General features: G+C 47.3%; 1 protein-coding gene across 1 annotated transcript; it reads right to left on the bottom strand.

The window, feature by feature from the left end:
* Positions 1-217: 217 nt before the first annotated feature.
* On the bottom strand, positions 218-1,052 carry LOC103222348 (large ribosomal subunit protein uL11-like). Its single transcript, XM_038005685.2, has one exon. The coding sequence runs from the start codon at positions 1,035-1,037 to the stop codon at positions 540-542; it is 498 nt and encodes a 165-aa protein (XP_037861613.1). The 5' UTR covers positions 1,038-1,052; the 3' UTR covers positions 218-539.
* Between the last annotated feature and the right edge of the window lie 23,948 nt (positions 1,053-25,000).

The raw sequence follows: 25,000 nt of genomic DNA, 5'->3' as shown, positions 1-25,000 counted from the left end.
AGCTCATTGCAACCTCCGCCTCCTGGGTTCAAGCAATTCTCCTGCCTCAGCCTCCCAACTACCTGGGATTACAGGCGCCCGCCACCACGCCCGGCTACTTTTGTATTTTTAGTAGAAACGGGGTTTCACCATGTTGCCCAGGCTGGTCTCAAACTCCTGACCGTAGGTGATCCACCCATCTCAACCTCCCAAAGTGCTGGGATTACAGGCGTGAGCTACCACCCCCAGCCTTAATTTCTTTCAAAACGGTTTCTTTTAGTTTTATTTTCATTGTATTTTAAATAGGCAATCCACTCACATAGTTAAAATTCTAAGGGCACAGGAGGGTATGTAAGATACAATTTCTTTTGCAGACTTGTTTCCTAGCTGCTTCCCCTCTCAAAGGCAACCCATGTGGCCCAGGGACATTAGATTATGCCAGTAAAAACATGTGTGTGTGTGTGTGTGTATGTGTGTGTGTGTGTGTATTCATACTCACTAGACCTCTTTTTTTTTGTTTGTCAAATGATCCTTTATTGAAATATTTTCCTTTGTGCTTCTTAACTAACTGGGCATTCCACAGCACCACTGTTGATGTCATCTATGATGTCATGAGGGTGGCAGCCATCAACATTACAGCCCACAGACTGGGCAGTCCCCAGGATTTCTTTAATGGTTCCAGTGAGTTCTCTGGCTAAAGGTCGGTGCCGCATCTGTCGAGGAATGTTGATGATCTCATCAAAAGTGACATTCCCACTATGTTGAATGTTTTCCTGTTTCTTTCTGTCTCTTGGTGGTTCCTTGAGGGCTTTGATGATCAGGGTGGAGGCAGAAGGCACCACCTCAATCTGGGCCTGTCTGTTCTGAATGGTCAGTTTCACCGTAATCCTCAGGCCATTCCAGTCACCCATTGCCTTGGCAATGTCATCACCAGCCTTTTTTGGAGACAGGCCCAGGGGGCCGATCTTCGGGGCCAGTGCAGACGTGGCACCGACTTCACCCACAGTGCACCTCAGGTATACGACTTTGATCTCATTGGGGTCACACTTCGGCCGCATGGTGGAGGCGGCTGTTGTCGGATGAACCCAGATTCTGGACGGCCAAAGAAAGTTGCACCTTGGCCTCCTCTGAGCTGAGAGCCGAAAAGCCCACTAGACCCCTCTTAAAAAATTCAAAGGTTGGCTGGGTGGGGTGGCTCATGCCTGTTATCCCAGCACTTTGGGAGGCAGAGGCAGGCAGATCACAAGGTCCGGAGTTCGAGACTAGCCTGGCCAATATGGTGAAACGCTGTGTCTACTAAATATACAAAAAAAATTAGCAGAGCGTGGTGGCACATGCCTGTATCCAGCTACTCAAGAGACTGAGGCAGGAGAATTGCTTGAACCCGGGACGCAGAGGTTGCAGTGAGCCAAGATCATGCCACTGCACTCTAGCCTGGGCGACAGAGTGAGACTCTGTCTCAAAAAAAAAAAAAAAAATTCAAAGGTTGGCCCATGGCACAGAGTGTATGAACCTTACTTTTCTCACCTAGTATGTCTTGTAGATCATTCTATATCAGTATGTAAAGAACATCCTAGATACATATTTCAGATGAATATTATTCTACTCTAAAGATAGACCTCAATTTATATAGCCAGGACCCTACTGATGGACTTTTAGGTTGTCTAATAAATGTAGCCGAATTTTAGAATCTTAGAAAGTGGAAGGTCATTTAACCCCAACTCCTACCACCCTGCCTAGGTTTGTTTGTTTGTTTGGTTTTTTTTGGTAGAAATGAGGTCTTGCTTTGTTGCCCAGGCTGATCTTGAACTCCTGGCTTCAAGCTATCCCCCCGCCTCAGCCTCCTTCCCAAAGTGCTGGGACGCGCCCAGCCCTGCCAAGGAATTCTTTCATGGTATCTGACTGCATGCCTGAGACCCAGCTGCAATGTCACCTCTTCTGGGAAGCTCCACCTTCCTTTCCCTCTCATCGCCTTTGCACATACCTTAGCCAGAGCCCTAATCACATGATATGATTTAGGCAAAAGCGTGATAACTTTGCTTTTGTATCTTCTCAGCTCTGACCCTATTGCAGAGCACAGTAGGTACAGAACCAATGTGAATTGACAGTCCTTGAGAGGGGACGCCTCCAAATTCTGCTGCCTGGACACTTCTAGTAACAGGGATCTCACTTCCTGAAAAGCTCATTCTGCCTGTGAAAGGCGGTATCAGACAGTCCTTTGATGGAGCAAAGTCGGTTTCCCATTGGCTTTTCCCTCTGGGTTCTAGTGCATCTTCTAAACACAAATGTAATCCCTCTTCCAGATATTTAAGATAACCTCATTTCTCTAAGCCAGATACCCATCCCCCTAACCTCCCCTCCCCCATTTCCTTTGGGCTCTGGTTGCAGATCCTAGGCCTTCTAGCATTTTCCTGCAGACACTTTTTGATTTGTAATATGATTCATTTAAAAGTGATTTCTGTCCGGGCATGGTGGCTCATGCGTGTAATCCCAGCACTTTGGGAAGCTGAGGTGGGCAGATCACTTGATTTTTGTAAAAATACAAAAATTAGCCAGATGTGGTGGTACATGCCGTCATTTCAGCTACTTGGGAGGCTGAGGCATGAGAATCACTTTAACCCAAGAGACAGAGGTTGCACTGAGTGGCGATCATTCCACTGCACTCCAGCCTGGGTGATGGAGTAAGACTCTGTCTCAAAAAAAAAAAATAGCTGAAATTAAAAAAAAAACTGACCATACCAAGTGTTCACCAGGATGTGGAGCATTAAAACTCTCCAGCACTGCTGGTGGGAGTATGAAATGGAACAGGCACTTTGGAAAACCGTTGGCAGTTTCCTAAAAAGTAGTTAAAGATACAGCTTTCATGTGACCTAGCCATTCCACTCCAAAATGTTTACTCAAGATAAATGAAAGCATATGTCCATTCTAAGGCATATGCTCCTAGCAGCTTTATTTGAAATAGCCAATGTCCATCGGCAGTGAATGTATCCATGCCACACAATTTGACTGAGCAAAACAAAACCTGCTTGAACAGATATTGATACAATGATAGTGAACAACATTGATGAATCTCAAAATAATTATGCTGAGTAAAGAAGGTAGATGAAAATTAACGAGTCCATACTCTATGATTTCATTTATATGAAATGATAAAAAATGTAAACTAGGCCTCATGTCTGTAATCCCAGCACCTTGGGAGGTCGATGTGGGAGGACTGCTTGAGCCCAGGAGTTCAACACCAGCAGCCTGGGCAACATTGTGAGACCTTGTCTCTCTCTCTCGCTCTTGTTTTTTTTTTTTTTTTTTTTTGAGACAGAGTCTCACTCTGTGTTGCCCAGGCTGGAGTGCAGTGGTGTGACCTTGGCTCACTGCAACTCCACCTCCCAGGTTTAAGTGGTTTTCGTGCTTCAGCCTGCTGAGTAGCTGGGATTACAGGCATGCACCACCACGCCCAGCTACTTTTTGTATTTTTTTTTTTTTTTGAGACGGAGTCTCACTCTGTCGCCCAGGCTGAAGTGCAGTGGCTGGATCTCAGCTCACTGCAAGCTCCGCCTCCCAGTTTCACGCCATTCTCCTGCCTCAGCCTCCCGAGTAGCTGGGACTACAGGTGCCCGCCACCTTGCCCAGCTAGTTTTTTGTATCTTTTAGTAGAGACGGGGTTTCACTGTGTTCACCAGGATGGTCTCGATCTCCTGACCTCGTGATCCACCCATCTTGGCCTCCCAAAGTGCTGGGATTACAGGCTTGAGCCACCGCGCCCGGCCTACTTTTTGTATTTTTACTAGAGATGGGGTTTTGCCATGTTGGCCAGGCTGGTCTCAAACTTCTGACCTCAGGTGATCTACCCGCCTTGGCCTCCCGGTGTGCTGGGATTTCAGGTATGAGCCACCATGCCCAACCAAGACCTTGTCGTTAAAAAAAAAAAAAGAAGAAAAAAATTAGCCGGGCGTCATGGTGTGCACCTGTAGTCCCAGCTACTCAGGAGGCTGAAGTGGGAGGATCACTGGAGCCCATGAATTGCAGCTGCAGTGAGCTGTGATTACACCACTGTATTCCAGCCTGGACAGCAGAATGAGTCCCTGTCAAAAAAAAAAAAAAAAAAAAAAAAATTTGATCTTACAGAGTTATGACCTTTCAATGAATGGTATATAAAGGAAATAAACTTCACATTGCAATTGGTCCATCATGACACTCAATGAAAAAAAGCTACTTTTATAGCTTCGTCACTCTGGCCTGTCATAGTATTTTAAAATCTTCATTCTGCATATGGCAGACCTCTCATCTTGTAACATATTTATATTTGATGAGCAGACCTACATGCTTTTATTAGAATTTCTAGCACAAATGCTGAAATGGACCAGGTCAAAACCTGCCCCATGGCATGTCACCATTGAGTCTCCTCCAGATCCTTGGGTTAGGAGAAATGAGTTCAGTGTCACATTTTAAAGTGTGACAGCTAATATGCCAGCTAATGTAGAAGATGTCAGAGGAGTGTAGTGTGGGATGAGCTTGAAAGGGGAGCAGCAGCTGTAGTAAACAGCATGGTGGTTCCTCAAAAAATTAAACAGAGTCACCATATGATCCAACAATTCAGTTTCTGGTTATATACCTCAAAGAATTGAAAGCAGGGACACAAACAGATATTCGTATGCTCATGTTAATAGCAGCATCATTCACAATAATCAAACGGTAGAAGTAATTCAAGTGTCCATCAACAGATGAATGGATCAACAAAATATGGCATATACACATAACGGAATATTATTTAGCTTAAAGCAGGAATTTGCATAATGGAATATTATTCAGCTTAAAATAGAAACTTGATATGTTTTTTGTTTGTTTCTTTTGAGATGGAGTCTTGCTCTGTTACCCAGGCTGGAGTGCAGTGGCGTGATGTTGGTTCACTGCAGCTTCCACCTCCTGGGTTCAAGCGATTCTCATACCTCAGCCTCCCAAGTAGCTGGGACTACAGGCACCCACCACCACGCCCAGCTAATTTTTGTATTTTTAGTGAAGACAGGATTTCACCATGTTGGCCAGGCTGGTCTCGAACTCCTGACCTCAAGTGATCTGCCTGTGTTGGCCTCCCAAAGTACTAGGATTACAGGCGTGAGCCACCACATCCAGCAAAACAGAAACAGAACATTTGAGCTTTGAAGACATTACGTTAAGTGAAATAAGTCAGACAAAAAAGGACAAAAACATACTGTATGATTCCACTTATATGAGGTGCCTACCCATAGAAGCAGAAAGTAGAATGGTGGTTGCCAGGGGCTAGGCCGGAGGAAACGGGGAATAGGGAGTTATAGTTTAATGAATGTAGAATTTTCAGTTTGGGAAGCTTAAATGTTCTGGAGATGAATGGTGGCACTGGTTGCATAACAATGTAGATGCTGCTGAACTGTACACCAAAAAGTGATATCAACAGTATATTTTATATTATGTATATTTATCACGATTTTTTCTTTCTTTTTTTTTTTTTTTTTTTTTTGAGATGCAGTTTTGCTCTTGTTGCCCAGGCTGGAGTGCAGTGGCGTGATCCCAGCTCACTGCAACCTCTGCCTCTGGAGTTCAAGTGATTCTTCTGCCTCAGCCTCCTGAGTAGCTGGGATTACAGGCACCCACCACCACATCCAGCTAATTTTTTTTGTATTTTTACTAGAGATGGAGTTTCACTACGTTGACTAGGCTGGTCTTGAACTCCTGACCTCAGGTGATCCACCCCTCCTCGATCTCCCAAAGTGCTAGGATTACAGGAGTGAGCCACCACACCTGGTTTATCATGATTTTAAAAGGGGGAGGGGAGCAGCAGCCTGCTTAGCAGTAGGGAGGACCTGGCTATGGGCTGGGTGGACAGCTGAGTTGGGATGAGTTGGAAAACAGGCTCACCTTGTCAGAACTGGGAGGTGACAGGAGAGGAGGCTGAGCATGCTCTGCTGAGCCTTGAAGTCCAGACTGAGAAATTAGGGTTTGAGATCTGAGTCACTTCTTGGGTCAAGTCTTTGTCTCCTGGTTAAAAAACAATTTCCTTGGGGTGGAGTAATCCAGGAGCTCTAAAGGTAGCAGGTTAAATTAATGCAGATTGGTTTAGTCATCAGCCATCGGTAGGGGGTTTATCATCAAAGAGTGGGGGCAGGTGGCATAGGACATTGTCCAGAGGTCTGATAGCTCTGGGCTTGTGTTGTGATTTCTCCATTCCTTGGCAGTGTGCCCTAAACTAGTGAGTGCCACCGTTTCCTCATCTGTAAACTGGGGATAATAGTGACCTTGCGTAGCAGGGTTAAAAGGAAAAAGAGTTATATGCTAAGTATTTGCCACTTCTGTCTTCTTTCTCCTGCCAAGGAGGAAGGATGGCAGCTGGCCTGTTCAAATGCTGTTTCAAGAGAGGTGAGGCAGAGCAAAATCCAGAGTAGATCAAATTTCTATGAATAAGAAAAGATGAAGGCAGGGCGTGGTGGCTCACACCTGTAATCCCAGCAGTTTGGGAGGTGGAGGCGGGCGGATCAATTGAGGTCAGGAGTTCACGACCAGCCTGGCCAACATGGTGAAATCTCATCTCTACTAAAAATACAAAAATGAGCCAGGCATGGTGGTGCACACTGGCAGTCCCAGCTATTTGGGAGGCTGAGGCAGGAGAATTGCTTGAACCCAGGAGGCGGAGGTTGTGGTGAGCCAAGATCGCACCACTGCTCTCCAGCCTGGGTGACAGAGCAAGAAGAGAGCAGCAGAACTAGGTCTGGGGTGTGGGATGAGAGAAGCTGAGCTGCTGTCCTGAGGACTGGGACTTGGGCAGGGATAGAAGCCCCTTGTGTTTTGTGAAATAGTTTCCTCTCTGTGCTTCCCCAAGAGACTCTTAGAAGAGACCTACTATGGTGTTTTCTAAGCAGTGTTGGAATTTCAGCTGTTTTTGAATGCTGGGACGGGCCTCCAGGTGGTTCAGTACATCTGGGTTCCATTTGCAAAGTGTCTGACACATTTTAGGAGCTTAACAACATGCTCAGTTATTCTACAAGAAGACAGATCTGGGAGCTGGAGAGATGAGGGCTGGGTATCTTCAAAGAGCAGACAGAACACCTTCCTGAGATATCAGGCCACTAGGTTAGGTTAAAGGAGTGTTTTTAAAGGAGTATTAGGTCCCCATGCCTTTCCTCTCTCTAGAGCTGCACTGTTCAGTATGGTAGCCAATAGCCACAAATATTTGCATTTTATTATTTTATTTTATTTTATTTTTTTGAGACAACCCAGGCTGGAATGCAGTGGCACGAGCTCAGCTCACTGTGACCTCTGCCTCCTGAATTCAAGCAATTCCTATGCCTCAGCCTCTTGAGTAGCTGGGATTACAGGTGCGCACCACCACGCCTGGCTGATTTTTGTATTTCTTAGTAGAGATGGGATTTTGCCATGTTGGTCAGGCTGGTCTCGAACTCCTGACCTCAGGTCATCTCCCCTCCTCGGCCTCGTAAAGTGCTAGGATTATAGGTGTGAGCCACCATGCCCAGCCAGTATTTGCTTTTTAATTAAAAATGGAAAATAAAAATAAAAACGATGGTTCTCATTCACACTCAGCCGTACATCAAGTGCCCAATAGCCACCTGTTTTTTTGTTTTTTTGTTTTGTTTTGGGGTGTGTGTGTGTGTGTGTGTGTGTGTTTTGAGACGGAGTCTCGCTCTGTCACCCAGGCTGGAGTGCAGTGAGGCGATCTCGGCTCACTGCAACCTCCGCCTCCCAGGTTCACGCCATTCTCCTGCCTTGGCCTCCCGAGTAGCTGGGACTACAGGCGCCCGCCACCACGCCAGGCTAATTTTTTGTATTTTTAGTAGAGACGGGGTTTCACTATGTTAGCCAGGACGGTCTCAATCTCCTGACCTCGCGATCCGCCTGCCTCGGCCTCCCAAAGTGCTGGGATTACAGGTGTGAGCCACCGCGCCTGGCAATAGCAGCATGTTAATAGTGGCCACCATATTGGACAAGGCAGATATGGAATCTTTCCATCAGCATGGAAGGTTCTGTTGGACAGCACTGTGCTAGAAAGATGAGGAAAAAGCCAAGTAGGTTGGTTTGTTTATACCCTGAATTGTTCCTCAAAGGATCTGAGGCAGCTGAGGACAGCCTGAGGCCATCAGACCAGAGCCCTGTGGCTGGAGTGGGGGAAGGTTGGCGTGTGGGCTGAACCCAGTCAGGAGTGGAGCCACAGAGAGAAGCAAGGTCCCAGTTGGCTGAGCTCCAGGACCCAGATAGGAAATGGGAGGAAGGTGGGGGTGGGGTTGTTGTGGGAGTGAGTGTCAAAGGACAAGGCCGTGTGCAATCAAATGTTGAGCAATGAGTCTGCTGTGGGAAGAGGCTCCCCCATTCCTCTTAGCAGCGTATGGTTCTCTGACCTGTTTAATCAAGGAGTCTCCTGTGCCCTGCTGTTCTCAAGTACAGATTCCAAATTCCAGCTAATCAGATGCAATTACAGGATATTGTTGGGTGCAAGTTCTGACTTGCAGCACCTCGGGTAGGATGCCAGGCCTGGGTCCCTGCACACCGCCTGGCTGGTATGTTTTCAGCAGCCGTCCTGGAGGCGGTGGGGCCAGGAGACATCCTTCCTGGTGGCGGTGCTGAGAGTGGAGAGGGTGAAGGGAGCCAGGCCTGGGTGGTATTCTGCAGCACTTTCAGAGCAAAGATCTGCTCCAGGGATGGATTCTTCTTGAGGGCAAATCAGAGTTTAAAAAATATTCATTAAAAGTGACTTTGTGTTAAACTCATTTCTGGGGATTAAAGAAAAGCCAAACTTATATTAAGATCATTTTAATTTAAGCTTTGTTGGGAAGTTCGAAGATATCGCAGGGTGGGTTGGAGTGCCAAGGGAGCAGCTTCTTATTGCTTAATTTGAGATAATGTATTCCCGTAAGTTTTATTTTTACTTTTATTTTGAGGTATAACAGACTCACAGCAAAGCACACTCATCTTTACTGTACAGCTTGATAAATTTTTACATATGTATGTACCCATGCAATCTCCACCCAGATCAGAATACGGAACATTTCCATTACCCTAAAAGGTTCCCTCACCTCCCTCCCGTCCATCAGTCTCGCCCCCCAGAGGTAATTGCTGTTCTGATCTACCACCAACAATCAGCTTTGCCTGTTCTTGAACTTCATGTAAGTGGAATCGTATGGTGGGTGCCCATTTGTTCCCTGGCTTCTTTTGCTCATAAGCCTGTGAATGATTTTCTTTTCTTTCTTTCTTTCTCTTTCTTTCTTTCTTTCTTTCTTTCTTTCTTTCTTTCTTTCTTTCTTTCTTTCTTTCTTTCTTTCTTTCTTTCTTTCTTTCTTTCTTTCTTTCTTTCTTCCTTCCTTCCTTCCTTCCTTCCTTCCTTCCTTCCTTCCTTCCTTCCTTCCTTCCTTCCTTCCTTCCTTCCTTCTTTTGTTCTCTTTCTTTCTTTTCTTGTTTTTTTTGACAGGGTCTCGCTTTTTCACCCAGGTTGGAGTGCAGTGGCATGATCACAGCTCACTGTAGCCTCAGCCTCCCAGGCTCAAGTGATCTCACCTCAACCTCCCGAGCAACTGGGACTATAGGTGCGCACCACCACACCCAGCTAATTTTTAAAAATTTTTTTGGAGAGACAGGGTCTCACTATGTTACCCAGGCCAATCTTGAAATCCTGGGCTCAAGTGATCCTTCTGCCTTGGCCTCCCACCACGCCCAGCCAGCCTGTGAACTTTTTTAGGATAAATGTTTATAGCTACAGATTCATAGTCTTTTACCTGAAACCCCTGGGGCCAGATAGGTTTCTGAATTCAGATTTTTTCACAGTTTAGAAAAAAGCCACGGTGCGCACACTGTATATTATGAAATACCCACCGCAGGATCTGGGGCAGCACCTGGTAAACACATAAATATTTTTAAGCAAAGTCCATGAATATTCACACACTAAATGGTGTAAATAAAGGCTGTAAATAGCCTTGCGTCAGTTGGGGGCCATTTTGTTGCCAAATAAGTTCACATCAGGTTAAGTTCTGCAGTCAAATGTGTTATGATAAGACTTGTTTTATCATATGGTTTTCAGAAGTTCAGGGATTTTGAAATTGAGAATAAGGGATGGTGGACCTGTGAGTTCTGGACTAGCCTTTGGCTGTGTGGTAGACAAATCCCGAGTAGTCTCCCAGGCAGAGGGAAGGTTGCAGAAACCGGCTGCCTCATAGGAATATGGACTGCACTGTCCACCATGACAGCCTCTCCCAACCACGGCTCTCAGAAAGTCCAGACGTGAACTCCTGACACCGAAGGCACATCTTTGCTGTGCGGGTATTTTCCTGGGATCTCAACCTTTGCTTAGATTTTCAAAAGAAACCTAATGCTTGAATACAGTCAAGAGCCCCAGCTAGAAAGCATCCTTGAGATCAAAGAATTGCTTAGCTAGAGCCCTCAGTTATAGACCTGAGTTCGTTTCTGAGGGACGTGAGTCTCAAATGAATGACGTTTCAGTGATTGGCAGGGGAGGGGAGTGAGAAGGGGCAGACACTGGAGATTGAGAATGTGGAGAAAGATGGGGCAAGAGAAGTTAGGATGAGTGTGAGGGGAGCCAAGAAGAGAATACACACAGGTCTCCATGCAGGACTGAGCACGGGAGAGATCATCCCAGGGGTTGGGGGTTGGGGGTTATGTCTTCAGTTTAGGAGCCTGCATGGAGCATCTACTAGGTGCAAGGCGCTCGGGATGCAAAGATGAATAAGAGCTGCTCCCTGACAGTGGTACCTATTTATGGCTGTATTGCTCCTCTCTGAAGAGCTCTCTTTTCATTTTCTCCCTCCCCTCTCCACCTCACCTCCCCACCAAAGAAAACACACACACAGCCAGGAGTGGCCTTGAGGTTCAGGCCACAGGCTCCAGACCTTTTGGACTCTTTCCTCCACTCCCAATCAGAGTGCTTGGGTCCAAGGGGATCACGGAGGCCAGGAGTTTGAGACCAGCCTGGGCAACATTGCGAGATCCTGTCTCTACAAAAAATTGTTTCTTTTTTTCTTTTTCTTTTTCTTTTTCTTTTTTTTTCTTTTGAGATAGAGTTTTGCTCTTGTTGCCCAGGCTGGAGAATAATGGCGTGATCTCGGCTCACCGCAACCTCCGCCTCCCAGGTTCAAGTGATTCTCCTGCCTCAGCCTCCCAAGCAGCTGGGATTACAGGCATGCGCCACCGCGCCTGGCTAATTTTGTATTTTTAGTAGAGATGGGGTTTCTCCATGTTGGTCAGGCTGGTCTCGAACTCCCGATCTCCAGTGATCCTCCTGCCTTGGCCTCCCAAAGTGCTGGGATTACAGGCGTGAGCCACCTCACGCAGCACAAAATTTAAAAGTTAGCTAGGTGTGGAGGTAACACGCTTACTCCTACTCAGGAGGCTGAGGCAGGAGGATGGCTTGAGCCCAAGAGGTTGAGGCTGCAGTGAGCTGTGATTATGCCACTGCATTCCAGCATGGGTAGAGCAAGACCCTGTTTGTTTGTTTGTTTGTTTGTTTCAGACAGATTTTTGCTCTGTCGCCCAGGCTGGAATGCAGAGGTGCAACCTTGGCCCACCACAACCTCCGCCTCCAGGGTTCAAGCAATTCTCCTGCCTCAGCCTCCTGAGTAGCTAGGATTACAGGCACGGGACACCACACCCAGCTAAATTTTGTATTTTTAGTAGAGACAGGGTTTCACCATGTTGACCAGGCAGGCCTCGAACTCCCGATCTCAGGTGATTCGCTCACCTCGGCCTCCCAAATTGCTGGGATTACAGGCGTGAGCCACTGTGCCCAGCCGACCCTGTCTCTTAAAAAAAATAAAAAGCCTGGGTCCTACGTCCTGTGTTGAGAAAGCCCTGTGTAAAGGAAGGAATGCATTCTTTGCTGACAGCAATGTGCAGTTCATCAGGTGATAGTGTTGATTAGAGGCATGGAGTGGTGTCACTGGAGTCTAGTTCCTCCCCACTACTTAGTTGTGTGACCTTGGGCAAGTCTCCTGCCTTGAGCCTTAGTTTCCTCATCTGTAGAATGAACTTAAGTCTATACTCCCTGCCTCACAAGGGTATTGTGAGGATCAAAGGGGAGTATATGGAGGAAGACATAAGTGTTAAGTCTTGCCCAGGTCTGAGCTGTGCTTGTGATGTGCTTACTGTATTCCCACTCAAACAGGGAGATTTCATTCTGCACTTTAATGCCTCAGGGATTGTACAGCTTCCATCCCCCTGCTAGGCACCCAGGGGTGCTATGGGGCTGTATGGCCTCATAGGTGACTCAGGAACAGATTCTCTGCACCCCAAATGTGGTTTCACTCTCCAGTTGCAATGGTTCTTTGGGAAATAATAGTTGTTCATGGATGTTCATTACAGTGTTGTTTCTGATAGGCCAAGAAAAGTTATTTTTCACTATAATCCCCAAGCCCACTGTAGTACAAGTGCTCAAGAAATGGATAAAGACTCACAGACCCCACTTTCCATCCTCCTCAATGTCTCCTTTTGTGGTAATGAGGTAGACCCCTTCCCTAGCATGTAAGGATTAAATAAGGAGCTGGGGCAAGAGCCATGTGTAGCCTAGAACCTGAGAGTTTAAAATGGTCTTCAACATGAGCAACAGTCCTATTTCTTGGAATGTTTCTGTACAACAAAGATGGAAGTATGTGGCCGGGCACGATGTCTCACGCCTGTAATCCCAGCACTTTGGGAGGCCAAGGCAGGCAGATCACAAGGTCAAGAGATTGAGACCCTCCTGGCCAACATGGTGAAACCCCGTCTCTACTAAATATACAAAAAATTAGGTGGGCATGGTGGCACACACCTGTAGTCCCAGCTACTTGGGAGGCTGAGGCAGGAGAATTGCTTGAACCCTGGAGGCGGAGATTGCAGTGTGCCGAGAGTGCATCACTGCACTCCAACCTGGTGACAGAGCGAGCTCCGTCTCAAAAAAAAAAAAGATGGAAGTATGAGAATGCCCATCATATAACAGGGTTTTATATATATATACACACACACACACACACACACACACACACAAATAACAGGGTTATTTATAATAGCAGTACATTGAAAACAACCATAATAATGTTCATCCATTGAGGGATGCTGGAATAAACTGTGACATACACATGCAATTGGCTTCTCTGCAGCCTGATGAATAATGCATTTCCTACATGATGTTCCACAGACTCAAGTCCCAAGAGGATCCCTCAAGAGATTTCATGGTGAAATGTGTTTAAGAAGTGCCAGTCTCTGCTTGATGATTCAGAACACACATTAGTAAATTAGAGACTCCAAGAAGTCCTTCAGCAAAGCAGCCCATTTAAGTTGGCGTAAGCCTATGCATCTCAAATAGTTGGTGGAAGACTCCCAATTAATAGCAAAATGACCCTAGTGTTCTATGGAGCCAATTTGGAAAATACCTGTGTAGCAGACGCAAGTGGAAAGAGTTGAGTGAAAAATGCAGATTTTGAGAGTCTTTGCAGCATGATTCAAACAAACAAACTTATGTATATTTGTATTTGAAAAACGTCTAGCAGGATGTACGCCAGAACTTTAATAGTAGTTGAGGCCATGGGATCATAGGTGATTTTTATTTTCTTCTTTGTTTTCATCTTTTAGGTTATTTGGGTTTTCTAAATTGCCTTTCATCACTGTATATAACATTTTATTTTATTTTTTTAAGAGACGGGGTCTCACTCTGTTGCCCATGCTGGAGTTCAGTGGCTATTCACAGGAACAATCATAGCATCATTACAGCCTGGAACTCCTGGACTCAAGCAACCTTCTTGCCCTAGCCTCCCAAGTAGCTGGGATTACAGGCACGTGCCACCATGCCCGGATCTATGTCACTTTTATAATTAGTAAAAAAAGAAAAAAAAGGAAAAAAAAAGCCAGTTGTCAAGAAAAGGAGCCAGGGACAGCTGAAGACACTTTCATAGTGCTGCTGCACCTACAGGAGCTGGGGCCTCCAGCTCCAAGAAGAAGCCAGGTCCTTATTTAGTCAGAGACATCCCAAGAGCTCACATTCCAGTGGGAATCCTTCCCAGAGCATTCCTCCTCCAGCACCGCCGCGGCCAGCTGCAGCCTGGCTGCTCCCTCACAGGGCCTCCCTCTCCTTTGGTAGCAGCCGCTGCTGGCCCAGGCCAGGCTGCACATCTGGACCTCATTAAGAGCCGCCAGCACCAAAGCCGGCACATCTGGCCGCCGCGAGACAGAGTGCACGGCAGGGCAGCAAAGGGGCAGGGGCATGTCAGGACAGGGCTGCCCATGCAGGCTTCAAGGCAGCCAGGGTTCCTCCGAGACATCTGGAAGTGGGAAGGTGGTGGGCGGCTGGCCGCAGACGGTGCGCTGCTTGCTGGTGGGCCTGGCTCTGGCCCCTCTGGGTGCAGCAGAGTCGTGCCCTGGCTGGCAGAGGCCTTTTAGGCTGAAGGGGGCAGGTCTGGCAGAGAGACAGGTACTCAGGACTCCAAGCACAGTGCTCTTGCTCGTGGGGAGGGCTGGGGCTGGGGGCAGTCTCAGGACATGTTGAAAAGAAGGATTAGACAGGAATGGGGTTGCCTAGCTTTGTGGTGGCCGAGCTTTGTGGCTGCAGGTCAGGAGGCAGGTTTTCTACATCGGGAAGGAGAATTCCCTTGTCTGAAGTTAGAGAGGAGGAAGTCAAATGAGGCACCTTGGAAACAGAGCCTGCCTGCTGCCTGCTGCCTTTTCCCTACACGGGGACATGCACAGGTCCCTGGCTCCACCCCTGTGGCGCCATTATTTTTCCCTTTGGTGCCTGTGAATCTAAAGCTTTGTCAGCCCTGCCAATTCTTTCTTTGCGACAGCAGCAGCTGCTCCTAAGATCCTTTCCAAAGTCAGGCAGAAATCAAAGAAACCAACCAGTCAATCGAATGTAAGAATCTACCAGTCCTTCCCCTTTATCCTACAACCTTAGACCTCAAATTGGTCCCGCATGAATGGTACCCTCCAGATTCTCCTGCCTCTGCTCTCCATCTTTAGCTCCTGCCCACTATAGCAAGGAGGTCCACGTACCCACACTAGTGCCCTCTGAAGAGGCCACAGCAAGAAAATTCTCAGGTCTAGTGGGTGCCAGCCACTAAGGTAGAAGCAAAGGGACTGCTGCAGAAAGTAAAAGGGCTTCACAGTAAACAGACGGGTCCAAAACCCAGCTACTTAACTTCTTTGAGCACCAGTTTCCTCATCAATGAGATGAGGATAATACCTCTTACAGAAGTAACTATGTTAGATTCTGTAATAGAAATATAATAGAGTTCGGCTGGGCATAGTGGCTCACACCTGTAATCCCAGCACTTTGGGAGGCCGAGGTGGGCAGATCACCTGAGGTCAGGAGTTTGAGACCAGCCTGGCCAACATGGCGAAACCCCAGCTCTACTAAAAACACAAAAATTAGTCAAGCGGGGTTGTGGGCGCCTGTAATCACAGCTACTCAGGAGGCTGAGGCAGGAGAATCGCTTGAACTCTGGAGGCAGAGGTTGCAGTGTGCTGAGATCATGCCAGCCTGGGTGACAGAGTGAGACTCCATCTCAAAAAAAAAAAAAAAAAAAAAAAAAAAAGAAATATAATAGAGTTACATGTTTCTCCAATAGAAATGTAATGTAATTATATTTGTAATTTGGAGGGGGTATTTTACACTTTTCATTCTGGAATGATTTTAGATTTAGAGAAAAGCTACAAAGATAGTACAGTGGGTTCCAGTAAACCCTTCACCCGCTTCTCCTAAGGTTGACATCTTGCATAACCAAGGCACATTTGCCAAAACTGAGAAATTAACATTGGCACAATACTATTAATTAAACTACAGACTTTTTTCAGACTTCACCAGATTTTCCAACACATATGTGATTTAAATTTTTCTATTAGGCACATTTAAAAAAGTAAAGAGAAACAAATAATATTAATTTTAATAATATACTTTAACCAAAAATATCCAAACAATTGTCAATCAGCATTAATCAATATGAAAAACATAATGAATGAGATATTTCACATTCCCTCTCTTTTTTTTTGTTGCTTTTTTGAGATGGAGTCTCAATCTGTTGCCCAGGCTGGAGTGCAATGGTGCGGTCTTGGCTCACTGCGACCTCTACCTCCTGGATTCAAGTGATTCTCCTGCCTTAGCCTCCCAAGTAGCTGGGATTACAAGTGCCTTCCACCACGCCCAGCTAATTTTTGTATTTTTAGTAGAGATGGGGTTTCACCATGTTGGCCAGGCTGGTCTCAAATGCCTGACCTCAGGTGATACACCCGTCTCAGCCTCCCAAAGTGCTGGCATTACAGGCATGAGCCACCATGCCCAGCCCACATTCTCTTTTTTAATGGCAAGTCTTCTAAACCAGTGTGGATTTTAAGCTTACAGCACCTCCCAGTTTGGACGCTAAATTTCCCCTGGACATACTTGATCTGCAGTTAGGTATTCACAAAATGTAGAGTGGAAACAGTAGATTCACATACCCAAGTTGTTAAACACACTTAAAAGTTTTCTGATAATGGAATTATCAGTTTTTAAATTTAAAATAAAATTTAAAAAATGCATTTCCGGCTGGGCGTGGTGGCTCATGCCTGTAATCCCAGCACTTTGGGAGGCCAAGGCGGGCAGATCACCTGAGGTCGGGAGTTCGAGACCAGCCTGACCAACATGGAGAAACCCCCGTCTCTACTAAAAATACAAAAATTAGCCGGGCGTGGTGGCACATGCCTGTAATCCCAGCTACTCGGGAGGCTGAGGCAGGAGAATCATTTGAACCCGGGAGGCGGAGGTTGCGGTGAGCCGAGATCATGCCATTGTACTCCAGCCTGGGCAACAAGAGCGAAAAAAAAAAAAAATGCATTTCCTCAGTCGTACTAGTGCTTGATAGTCACATATGGCTAGTGGCTGCCATATTAGGTAGCCCAGGTTTAGAGGATTAAATGAGATGATGTATGGGAACAGTGACTAGCACATGGTAGGTGTTCAATAGATGGTATCTAGTGTTGTTCCTGAAGCCTAGAGTTGCTTCTGATGAAATCCAATTTCTAACATAATCTTTCATGCATATTCACTGCCAGGTATAATGGAAGGATACAGAGAAAGATCTTGGTCAGGGAAGAGAAAAAATGGAGGAGGGATGAGATGAAGACACCTCGTACTTCTGTAGCCCTTTCATGGGCTGGGCTCCCACTCAGGAGCACCTTCACTCTCCTCCATTCAATGCTCCTGACCGTCTTTCTTCGGGGCAGGCACTGTTACTTACCCCTGTGCGCAGATAGAAAACCCGGGCTCTGAGAGTTGAAGCAGTGGGAAGGCAGGGAGCCTTGAGTTCCCCCCCAACCACTCCTGGTCTCATTCTGAGGTATGGATCCTCATCCCCTCTTGGGGCCTCAGTTTCCCCAAAGGGGTTAAGTAAATGAGAGTGAGGTTGGTTTGGATTACTGGATCGGTCCCTGAAATTTTAGGATTATTCAAACAAGGGACATTTGGCTGGCCCTCACCTTGCAAAATTCGCCCAATGCTGATTTGTAAATAGGTAAATAGATGAGAGCGAGAGAGAGAGAGAAAGTGAGAGCGAGAGAGAGAGACAGCGCACATGCACTGGTTTTTCAGTTCACAGTTGGGGGTGGGGGCTGCCATGTAGTTTGCAATATTTGTGTCCACAGCAGGCTGGGACACCCTCTTCCAGTCTTGAGGTGCCTAGGAAACCTAATTAATTATGGAATAATGGAGCGCAGCTTGTGCTAATATAGAATCAGGGCCGAGGGAGTTAGGTGTCTCAGGGGATATTTATAACAAGCTGTGGCAGTCTGGTGAGTCACTGCTCTGCTCTCCAAGAGGACACACCTGCCTCCGAGAAGAGGAGGCCGTCACACTCCAGTCAAGCCCCTCTTCCCGGGCAGGGCTGGAGACACACACACTATTGGGCAATCCTCTCCACTTCTTTAGTCTCCCCTGGGACACCAATCATTACACCCCATCCCTCCTCCATTTCAGCAGAATTTCCCAGCAACCTCCCACTTCCCAGACTGAGGCTGTGCTGTCCACTGATGATGCTACAGACCATTTGTACCCTGGGAACATCTCATTCCAGAGAGATTTCTTCTGGGAAGGTTTCCTACGGTCAAGCCAAGCTACGCAGCTAGGCTCTTGGGCAGCTTCCATCCAAGGCCAATTCTTCCCAGACATAGAAAGGCAAAGTCTAGAGAGGGGAAGGGGACAAGCATTTGTTGAGCCCCTTTTCTGTGCTCTTAGGCAGAACACTTGACATCCTGTAAACTCACTAAAGTGTCACAATAAGCTGTGTAGTGGGTTCCATCATCCATGTTTAACAGATACGGAAACTGAGGATTAGGGGAAAGCAGCTAAAAGGAATACACAGCTAGAACGTGCCAGAGCCAGGGTTCTAACCCAGGCCTGCCTATCACCATCCCAAGCTATAGGACTAGTGGTACAAAACACTTTACACACACACACTCACTTAATTATCAAAAAATTGAGTTGAGGGCAAAGTCAAACAGAAAAGGACATATAACCTCCCAACTAATAGAGGGAAAAATTCAATAGCAAAAAGAAAAACCTAAAAAACAACAACAACAAAAAAAAACCCCAATACCAAAAGAAGGGGGAAAAAGGAGAGAAAAAGGAATGTAGAACAGATGAAACCAATAGCAAGCACAGAGTAGATTTAATCCCATATGTCTATATATCTGTAATTACATTAAATCTAAATGGACTAAATGCTCCTATTAAAAGATAAAGATTGTCAGGCCGGGCGCGGTGGCTCATGCCTGTAATCCCAGCAGTTTGGAAGGCCAAGGTGTGTGGATCACGAGGTTAGGAGTTCAAGACCAGCCTGACCAAGATGGTGAAACCCTGCCTCTACTAAAAATACAAAAAATTAGCTGGGTGTGGCAGCGCACACCTGAAATCCCAGCTACTCGGGAGGCTGAGGCAGAGAATTGCTTAAACCTGGAGGGGCAGAGGTTGCAGTGAGCCAAGATCATGCCACTGCACTCCAGTCTGGGCGACAGAGTGAGACTCCATCTCAAAAAAAAAAAAAAGATAAAGATTGTCAGAATAGATAAAGAACAAATCCCATCTCTGGGGTTTACAGGAGATACACCCAAAGCATAAGGGTACAGGAAGGTTGAGGGGAGAGCCGAAGTGTGAACCAGGGGCTTTTCAGGCTGCAGGACACACTCTCTGTTCCAGATCTCAGCCCTCTGACTTGTCCCTTTCCTGCCTTGGCCTCAGTCATCCTCAGTGACTTCTGGCCCCACAGTGTGGTTCAATGGAGGGCTCTCAGGCACTGGCATTCGATGAATCAACCATGTGACCCTGGACTTTCTTAGGCAACCTGAGCCTTCATGTCCTCCTCTGTAAAATAGAACAAAGATTCATACCTCACAGGGCTGCTGTAAGAATTAGAACCAAGGCCGGGCACGGTGGCTCAAGCCTGTAATCCCAGCACTTTGGGAGGCCGAGACGGGCGGATCACGAGGTGAGGAGATCGAGACCATCCTGGCTAACACGGTGAAACCCCGTCTCTACTAAAAATACAAAAAACTAGCCGGGCGTGGTGGCGGCGCCTGTAGTCCCAGCTACTCGGGAGGCTGAGGCAGGAGAATGGCGTAAACCCGGGAGGCGGAGCTTGCAGTGAGCTGAGATCCGGCCACTGCACTCCACCCTGGGCGACAGAGCCAGACTCCGTCTCACAAAAAAAAAAAAAATTAGAACCAGGAAAAAAAAAAAAAAAAAAACATGTTCATGGCATCTGGCACACAAAATTCGAATTATGTTAACTTTTTGCTATAATGTATTATAATTTTACATGTGCCTATGTAGTAGATAAGGCCCTATGGGTTGCCCCTGACAGTCTGATAGAATATGAGAGCCTTTTTCACGTGTGTTTTTGGTGAGGGCTGTGTGTATATAAGGTGCATCCACTCTTCCTCCCAGGAAATTCAAGTAGGGCCAGGAGGATGGGGTAACTCTAGGATGTCCTCTTCCTGTTTGTTTGCAAACCTGACAAATCTGTTGCTCTCTCTCTTTGATTAGATCATACTTCTGTTCGGACCCTAGCCTTGGCGACTTCCTACTGTTTGTGTGCCTTTCTTCCTTCCTTCCTTCCTTCCTTCCTTTCTTCCTTCCTTCCTTCCTTCCTCTCTCTCTCTTTCTTTCTTTCCTTTTTTTTCAGACCGAGTGTCACTCTTGTTGCCCAGGCTGGAGTACAATGGCGTGATCCTGGTCACTGCAACCTCCGCCTCCTGGGTTCAAGCGATTCTCCTGCCTCAGCCTCCCAAGTAGCTGGGACTACAGGCATGCGCCACCATGCCTGGCTAATTTTGTATTTTTAGTAGAGACGGGGTTTCTCCATGTTGGTCAGGCTGGTCTCGAACTCCCGACCTCAGGTGATCTGCCCGCCTTGGCCTCCCAAAGTGCTGGGATTACAGGCATGAGCCACTGCGCCTGGCCTGCTGATGGCATGCTGTCTGCCCCCTCCTTCCGAATGTGAACTCGCCCCTAAGGGCAAACCATTCAGCCCTTCCTACATCCCATGCCAAGCTTGGTGGGGTCTCCTCACCATCCCCATCGAAGGCTGCCCCTCCTCCTTTGTTATCCAGCTTCACACTCCCTGATCTGCAATTCTAAAAACCAAAAACTCCAAAAAAGCACTCTTTTTTTTACCCCTTCCCCACAAGTTTGGTATAAACTCATTTGGCCACAAACCTGACCTGACCTGGTGTGAGGTTATTTAAAAATCTTTACGTTGTCTCTCACTGCTCAGACATTTTCCTGCAAAAATTTGCTGGGTGTAATTAAGGGCACTGCCCAGACCCTGCTGGAGTATTATGTAGTGCCAGCACATGCATCGAGTGACCTTTCTGAAACCGCAAAGCTCTGGCCCCAGGGCTTCGGGTGAGGGCGTGAGCCTGCCACAGTGACAGCCTGAGGGCCCTTTCTGTGCTGCGCCTTCTGGACTTATCTCCCCTCCTATTCACAACTCTGTTAGGTGGGCATCAGTCACTCCATTGCACCAATGAGGACACTGAATCTCAAGGAATCCAGCTGGGAAAGTAGCTGAGCCAAGCCCTTCTGAGTGCCCAGCCTCCCCCACTTTCTCTTTTCTTTATATCAAGCTCCTCTCCTTCCCTCAGTGGCCAGCCCTCTGCTCCCCCGCCCCCTTCTCTATCCTGTTGATGCTCCTGGGACTTTCATGTATTAGAATGCCCAATTTCATTCATTTAACATTATTTATTACGGGCTTCTCACACTCCATGTGCACATAAACATCTTACAATACTGATCCTAATTCACCAGCTCTGGGTCTGACATTCTGCCTCCCTAACAAGCTTCCAGGTCCTGTTGGACCCCACTTTGGGGAATAAGGGGCAAGGGAACAGGTAAGCATACAGAGTTTGGTTCTGTTTTTGTTTTTGTTTTTTGAGACGGAGTCTCTCCCTGTTGCCCAGGCTGTTGTGCAGTAGCACGATCTCCACTCACTGCAACCTCCGCCTTCCGGGTTCAAGCGATTCTCCTGCCTCAGCCTCCCGAGTAGCTGGGATTACAGTCGCGCACCTCCATGCCCATATAATTTTTGCATTTTTAGTAGAGACAGGGTTTCACCATGTTGGTCAGTCTGGTCTCAAACTTCTGACCTCGTGATCCACCCGCCTCGGCCTCCCAAAGTGCTGGGATTACAGGCATGAGCCACTGTGCCTGGCTTTGTTTTTGTTTTGAGTCAGGGTCTCACTCTGTTGCCCAGGCTGAAGGGCAGTGGTGCGGTTATGGCTCACTGCAGCCTTGACCTCCCAGGCTCAAGTGATCCTCCCACCTCAGCCTCCTGAGAAGCTGGGACTACAGGCACGCGTCATCATGGCTGGCTAATTTTTATATTTTTTGTAGAGACAGGGTCTCATTATGTTGCCTAGGGTAGTCTCACACTGCTGGCCTCCAACAATCCTCCCACCTCAGCCTCCCAAAGTGCTGGGATTACAGATGTGAGCCACCACCCCCTGATAGCATACAGAATTGAATAATAAACGCAACTCAGTGGTGGCAGAGGCAGGATTTGAACCCAGCAAGCCTGGCTCCAAAATCTGTGCTGTTAACTACTATGCAGCACACAAGTTGGAGGGCTGGACCCTGTCTATGAAGTGTGATGAAGCAATCACTGCAAGCACAGCTGGCAATGCCAGAGCACTGAGGGGAAGGCTGGGCTCCTTTTTGCAACACAGTTAATTTTCTTTTTTTTCTTTTTTCTTTTTAACATGGAGCCTTGCTCTGTTGCCCAGGTTGGAGTGCAGTGGTGCCATCTCAGCTCACTGCAACCTCCGCCTCCCGGGTTCAAGTGATTCTTGTGCCTTGGCCTCCCAAGTAGCTGGGACTACAGGTGTGCGCCACTATGCCCTGCTAATTTTTGTATTTTTAGTAGGCACAGGGTTTCACCATGTTGGCCAGGCTGGTCTTGAACTCCTAAACTCAGGTAATCCACCCACCTCGGCCTCCCAAAGTGCTGGGATTCCAGGTGTGAGCCACCATGCCCGGCCTCAGCTCACAGTTTCTCATAGCTGTTCCTAAGCATGCTTCCAGTGAACTGTGGACTGAGAAACCAACTGACCAAGCTCCTTAGAATGACATATAAAGTAAAGGTTTATAGGTACCGAGAGAGGGAACAGCAGTTTTTTGAAGACAAGCATGCTTCAGCTGTTTTGCATGGAATTTATGAGATTCAGTTTGGTTGCTTATTTACATATATTTGCTAATTTGCTGGTTCATGGCTATGTTTTTGAGAGTTGAGGAGGCTGGATGAGCATCCTTTCTATCTGTGATTTTCAAACCGGAATGTGCTCAGACTCCTAGGAGAGCTTTTCAAATCTGCAGAGAATCCTAATCCATACTTGGAGGGTGGGATTTGGACCTCTACATTTTGCAAAACTGCATTTGGAACCATCAGCACTTATTGAGCACCTACTGTATGCGCACAAGTGCTGGACACTATGGACAGAAAACCTACGCAGTCGTCATGCATTATGTTACTACGCAGCCCTCGTGCATTACAACATTTGAGTTGCAGTAGACCATTTGAAACACAGGAAGCAACTAAGGCCAGTTCACCTTCAAACAGAGAAGGCTAGCGGCAGTGGTAGCACAGCACACTGAAGGCATCTTCTGGGAGGGAAGGAAGACCACTCAGTGTGATGAAAACAGCCTGGACGTGAGGTCAGCAAACCTGGTTCTGAGTTTCTCCTCCCTAATCTACCTGCCAATGGACTCATATCCTCTCTGAACATCAGTTTCTTCATCTATGACGTGGGCATAAGGTGTTCTCCCTCTCGTGTTGGTTGTGATGAGAGAATGCCTGGGAAAGCACCATGTAAACTGTAAAGTGCTGTCTGCACATGTGCAGTGAGGGTCCTGCAGGCTGCAGGGAGCACAGACCCACTCTGGTTACCTCCAGTGATGAGGCTTTATTGTAAAGCTAAGCAGCAGGGTGGGAAGCCGGGGAGGGCCTCGGCAGACAAAGAGCAGCCCTCCTGGAAGAGAAGAACCTCTTTCTGGAGTCCTTGGAGGCTCAGGCCAAGGCCAACTACGGATCCTTTCTGCCTGATGTCTTCCGCTACCTCTTGGCTTCCACCTCCTGGTCCCTGCCTACTACCTTCTCCTGTGTAGCCCTCGCCTACGGCTCACTTTGTGGTCCTCTGGTTTTCAGGCAGTCCCGTGAGAGATAGTTTGATGGGCTTGATAAGTCACTGTCCAGTGTAGAAGGTCTCCACCGGGCAGTCTTTTTGCTGGGCTACCCCTCCCACATATCCAGTCCATAAATGGCCGCCTTTGTGTCAGGCCAAACCTTTGCCTGGGCAGTTGTGGCCAGGGTGTGGGCTCCTATGCCCCAGCAGTGCACGGGAGCGCCTGTGGGGGCTGTGGGCATAGCTCACGCTCAGAGACAGCAGGGCGGGCTGTCAATCCGTCGCAGAATGTGAGCGGTTTTCATAGAGGGAAGATGGCACTAACACAGTTAATTTGTCCAGCAAACAGCACCTGCCTGTCACATCTCACATGCCACTCAGTGAGGGCCAACGGCAGGCCACGTTGTACAATCCTGGAAGGTTGTGGTGCCCTCAGTCTCCACATTATTCGGGTTTCCCTGGTGGATGACACTCTCTTCTCACTGCCCATCTGCCCCCAGGCACTGGCATTCCTGTGTGTGCTCCCCAATCCCGTGACTAAAACCTGCCCTCAGCATTTCTATAGAGGATGTTCACTGCAGCATTGGACGCAGTAGAGAAAGATTAGGACCAGCTTACATGTCCAGAGTGAGGGGAGTGGTTACCTATGATTATGTATCTTTCTATGACTGTGCCTGTATGAGGGGACTTCATAAAGTTTGTGAGAAAATGGGACTAAAAGATACAAATAAAAAATATAAACTTATTTCTTAACATAAGCTCCATCAAGTACAAAATACTTCTGTAAGTGATAATACCAGCCATGTAGTCCATCCCTAAAGAACTGAGCGTCCTGGGACTTTCAGTGTGTCAATGCAGTCTTTTGAATACTATTAACTGAAGAAAAATGGTTCCCTTTTAAATATTTTAAAATTTATTTTATTTATTTATTTGAGACAGATTCTCACTCTGTTGCCCAGGCTAGAGTGCAGTGGAGTGATCTCGGCTCACTGCAACCTCCACCTCCCAGGGTCAAGCAATTCTCGTGCCTCAGCCTCCCGAGTAGCTGGGATTACAGGAACCTGCCACCATGCCCAGCTAATTTTTGTATTTTTAGTGGAGATGGAGTTTCATCATGTTGGTCAGGCTGGTCTCAAACTCAAAATCCCAAAGTTCTGGGATTACAGGCATGAGCACTTTGGGAGGCCGAGGTCAGCAGATCACCTGAGGCCAGGAGTTCGAGACCAGCTTGGCCAACATGAAACCCAGTCTCTACTAAAAATACAAAAAATTAGCTGGTCATAGTGGAGGGCACCTGTAATCCCAGCTACTCAGGAGACTGAGGCAGGAGAATCGTTTGAACCTGGGAGGCGGAGGTTGCAGTGAGCTG

The sequence above is a fragment of the Chlorocebus sabaeus genome, chromosome 17 (genome assembly GCF_047675955.1).
Source record: "Chlorocebus sabaeus isolate Y175 chromosome 17, mChlSab1.0.hap1, whole genome shotgun sequence".
In the NCBI taxonomy this organism is placed as follows: domain Eukaryota; kingdom Metazoa; phylum Chordata; class Mammalia; order Primates; family Cercopithecidae; genus Chlorocebus; species Chlorocebus sabaeus.
Note: the sequence above shows the minus strand (reverse complement) of the source record. Positions and strands in the feature narration are given on the sequence as shown.

Bases quoted from the DNA above. Each gene is read 5' to 3' on its own strand.
- LOC103222348 (XM_038005685.2), bottom strand. From the start codon at position 1,037: ATGCGGCCGAAGTGTGACCCCAATGAGATCAAAGTCGTATACCTGAGG.